General features: G+C 58.7%; 1 protein-coding gene across 1 annotated transcript; it reads left to right on the forward strand.

Moving 5' to 3' along the window:
- Positions 1–1,705: 1,705 nt before the first annotated feature.
- SOX12 (SRY-box transcription factor 12) lies at positions 1,706–3,881 on the forward strand. Its single transcript, XM_073309033.1, has one exon. It carries the CDS (start codon positions 2,289–2,291, stop codon positions 3,288–3,290), a length of 1,002 nt encoding a protein of 333 aa, XP_073165134.1. The 5' UTR covers positions 1,706–2,288; the 3' UTR covers positions 3,291–3,881.
- Positions 3,882–4,196: the final 315 nt, after the last annotated feature.

Here is a 4,196-nt window from a genome sequence, read left to right on the forward strand (position 1 = left end):
GGAGTTACAACCTCAGCCTCTAGCTTCCTGGGCTGGGCTGGCTGTGGGAGTGCAGCAGTGAACCCGATCCAGACCCGGGGCAGCAGACTCCTCCAGAGAGGATCAAACAGACACCAGGGAGATGAATCCTTAGAGCAGCGAACAAAAATGCCTGGTGGGCTAGAAGCAAGAGCATCGTGTGAGGTGGTTACAACACTAGATCAGGAGTCAGGTGTTCTGGATTCCAGTCCTCACCAATGTTCCCTCTAATTTTTCCCATCCATGTGCGGAATGAATTTTGTTATGTGCATCAATATGGAGGCGATGTGTGGTGGGGGTGGAGCTGAGGAGTTTGGGGTGTGGGAGGGACTCAGGGCTGGGGCAGAGGGTTGGGGTACGAGGGGGTGAGGGCTCCGGGTGGGGGTGCAGGCTCTGGGGTGCGGCCGGGGATGAGGGGTTTGGAGTGCAGGCTGCCCTGGGGCCATGGCAGGGAGAGAGGACTCCCCCAGCCCTCTCTCCTCGCAGCAGCACCTGGGCTGGGGGGGAAAGGTGCCTTTCCCCACCTGCAGCAACTCCGGGGCTGGGTCCTGGGGAGAGGCGCCTCTCCCCGCTGCGGCCCTTGATAGGCTGATGTGCGGCCTTAGGTCCTCACTCTGCCAGAGACTCACAATGTGACCTTGGGCAAGTCAATGCCCTGCTCCGTGCCTCAGTTTCCCCATCTGTAAAATGACAACAGGCCAAGTTCAGCGGTGGTGTAACTCACTGGCTGCAGTGACATTACACCAGCGTGTATGTGTCCCAGTAAGACCTCCCCCACAGGGGTGGTGTGGGCCTGCCCATGGCATGGTTTGTCAAGTGCTCCGAGATCTTCAGCACACGGGAAGCACCGAGCACTATGACCATGTGTCAGGGGGAGGGTCCGCTGCTTTGATTGTGCTGCGTGCTGCCCCGCTCACACAAGGAGAGTTACAAGAGACCAGGATGACATCACTCTCCCAGGCCCTCTGAAACCCCACTCTTTTCACCTCCCTCCCTGCCACCACCCTCCCCTTCGTGGCCATCTGCTCCTGCCCCAGGCTCCAGAATGGGTCAGTGCTTTGACAGCAGAACCCAACTTGCAGTGGTGTGGTTTGGTTTGACCTCCCTCCTTTGCCCGGTGCCCTCGCTGTCTGGGGCAGAGTGTAGGCTCTTCGGGGCAGGGACCGGGCGGGTTTCTGATCTCAGGAAAGAGCCACGCCACGTTAGGGTCAATGCAAGGAGGGGACGCCAGCGACGACAAGGGCGATTCGCTTGGTTTCTTCACTCACCTGTTCCCTTCCCCCAGAGCAGGGTCCCGGTGCACAGCGCTGTATAAACAGAGGCTTGGGCATTGCCCGCCAGGCTGCACTGTGAATTTGGGGCTCCGCACCCCCCATGCCTGCGGCCATGTCAGCCCAGGGCTGGTTCAGATGCCGGGTAAGTGATGTGGGGGGAGCAGGAGAAAGTTTGACATTCTCTCTAGCAACCCCTTCCTCGGGGAAAGCCTATTGGGGGATGCAAATCCTCCATTCCTGCCCTGCAACCAATGATGCGCCTGCCTGGGCGGAGCCTCCCATTGACAGAATAAGCACCTGGGTGTTTACACTAGAGGCGGCTGATGGTGCAGCCCCCAGACTGCACACGAGGGGCGGAGAGCGTCTGGGGGAGCCAGCGCTGGCTGACAGCTCGGCAGAGCTGTAAGAGAAGGCACCAGAGAGAGAGACGGGGAGGGCGTGCAGACAGCATGCAGTGCAAGGCATTGGCTCCAGCTGGCGAGCAAGGCAGGCGCTAGGGAGCAGACACAGGGAGGCAACTGGCTGGGAAAGAATAGGAAGAAAGAGCCAGCATTCTTTTCACCCATTTATTTTGTATCGATCCCCTTCCCCCTGCCCTCAGGGGCTCGTGTGCTGCAGGCTGGTGGGACCCCTGCAGCGCTCCGGGGCAGTGCCAAGCCGGTGTGGAACACAAGGAGAGACCGGCGTGGCGTTAATCTCACCCTCCATTGATTCAGGAGCCAGCCTGCCTTTTGCACAGCCCGCTTCCCAGCCGGCCGGCGGAGTGAAACATCTCAGGGAGGCAGGGCCGTTTTTTGTAAAGGTGCCAAGCCACTTCCATCAATTTCCTCGCCTGCTGCTTTGACGGACCGAGTTAAAAGGGGGCGGACGGGCTAAAGAACCTTCTCCAGTCCTAAGCAAGCAGAAGATTCTTCCTCCTCCTCTTCTTCCGGACAATGAAAATAACCCTGACTGGCATTTAGCATCTGGGAGCAATTCTTCAGCAGCAGCAGCAGCATGGTCCAGCAGAGGAACATGAGGAGCCGTGTAATCGAGTCCAAGAGGGAGGTGTGTCCCCAGCTAGCCACCAAAGACTCCCTGCTCCTCAAGGAAGCCGGCAGCAAGGGCGAGCCTGCCTGGTGCAAGACGCCGAGTGGCCACATCAAACGGCCCATGAATGCCTTCATGGTGTGGTCACAGAATGAGAGGCGGAAGATCATGGACCAGTGGCCGGACATGCACAATGCCGAGATCTCCAAGCGGCTGGGCAGGAGGTGGCAGCTCCTGCAGGACTCAGAGAAGATCCCCTTCGTCAAGGAGGCGGAGCGCCTGCGGCTCAAGCACATGGCTGACTACCCAGACTATAAGTACCGGCCCAGGAAAAAGGGCAAAATAGGGGCCAGCAAGTCCCGGCCAAGGCTCCCCGTGAAGATAAAACCATCCGTCCTCAGCCGGGTCACCTCCAGCAGAAGGCAGCCTTCCAAGCATGACTCCAGCTGCCAGATGGGAGAGTCCACCCTCAAGATGGAAGAGGACCTCTTAGAGGTGCGGCTGTCAGAGACGCCCTTTGAGGACTGCCCGAAGGCACCTGGCAAGGAGTTCTGGCACATGGTCCCCGCTGCGCGGGCGGCTGGGGAGAAAAGGAGCAAGAGGGATGACTCCGTTGAGTCCCGCCAGCTGAAGGACCCAGAACCCACCGCGCAGCCCTTCCCGGAGCAGGTGAGCTCCCCAGAGAGTGGGTCCCCCTCCCCAATGTCAACTGCATCCCCGCCTTCCTCCTTCTCCTCCTCTGACGAAGAGCTGGAGGAAGAGCTCTTGGGTGTCCTGCCCGGGAAAGCCCAGCCGAGCGCAGCCTGCGGAGCCCTGGACTGGTCAGTCTTCAACAAAGACCTCGACCTTTTCCCCTTGGGAGTCACCTCTCACTTTGAGTTCCCAGACTATTGCACTCCGGAGGTGACAGAGATGATTGCTGGGGACTGGCTGATGTCCAGCATCTCGGACTTGGTCTTTACGTACTGAGTCCCGCGTTCGGCAGGTAACTCTTTTCCACAATCAGGTTGTATCAAAAAACAGGAAGAAAAACCAGCTGTTTACATGCAGGAATCAGGTATTTTGCCTTGAACACATTCAAGGGCAGACACTCCCGATCACCCCATCCCCCGCTGCACACACCCTCTTCTCCCAGCCCTAGCTCAGTCGCCCTGCTCCGGTCCAGAGCCGCGGGGGCTGCAGCTCTGTGGCTGGGCTGGGCCATCACCTTTCATTCCTGAAGCCTTGGGGAGTACGGGCTTGACACAGCCTTTATTTTGCCATGAAATTTGACTGTCTAATCAGGTTTTCATTGTGAACCTCTCTTCTCCCGTCTCCCCTTCCCCCACCCCTGCTTCCAGCTGCTGCTCAGCTCTGCCGCCATCCATCCCTCTACTGCTGAGAGACACTCCCCCCACTCCATCTCGCTTCTACCCCAGATTTTTCCCTCCTGCCCTCTCTTGCTAGCAGAGGCCACCTCCCCCCCAAATGAATTTTCATCCACCATTCCTCCTTCCCCACTCCTTTGCGTGTCTGGGAATCACCAGTTTCCTTTGCTTTTATTTCAGTGCGTTGTCAAACCTGCCTTCGTTTTTCTCCTCTTCCTTCGAAGAGCCCTTGGGAAGAGAGCCCAGTCGGGTCCATCCATCCCCGGGTTTAGAGGGCTGTCAGGGAGCATGTACAACTTGCGCTCTCCCACCCTTCCGATACCCAGTTTTATTGGGGCTCCGGCGGGACAAGCCTCTGTCCCTGCCTAGTTGCAACGGCGCGCGCACGCTCCCCGCAACTCACTTTGGGAAAGAGCAAAGTTGCACGCACGTGATTTGCACGTGGATCCGAGAGGCTGTTGTTCCTCTCTCCAGACGCTCGTGCAGGCAACTACGCCGTGTGGGGAGC

This window comes from Lepidochelys kempii, chromosome 13 (assembly GCF_965140265.1).
Source record: "Lepidochelys kempii isolate rLepKem1 chromosome 13, rLepKem1.hap2, whole genome shotgun sequence".
Taxonomy (NCBI): Eukaryota; Metazoa; Chordata; order Testudines; family Cheloniidae; genus Lepidochelys; species Lepidochelys kempii.

What these genes read in the sequence shown, in the direction of transcription:
- SOX12 (XM_073309033.1), top strand. Translation starts at nt 2,289, where the DNA reads ATGGTCCAGCAGAGGAACATGAGGAGCCGTGTAATCGAGTCCAAGAGG.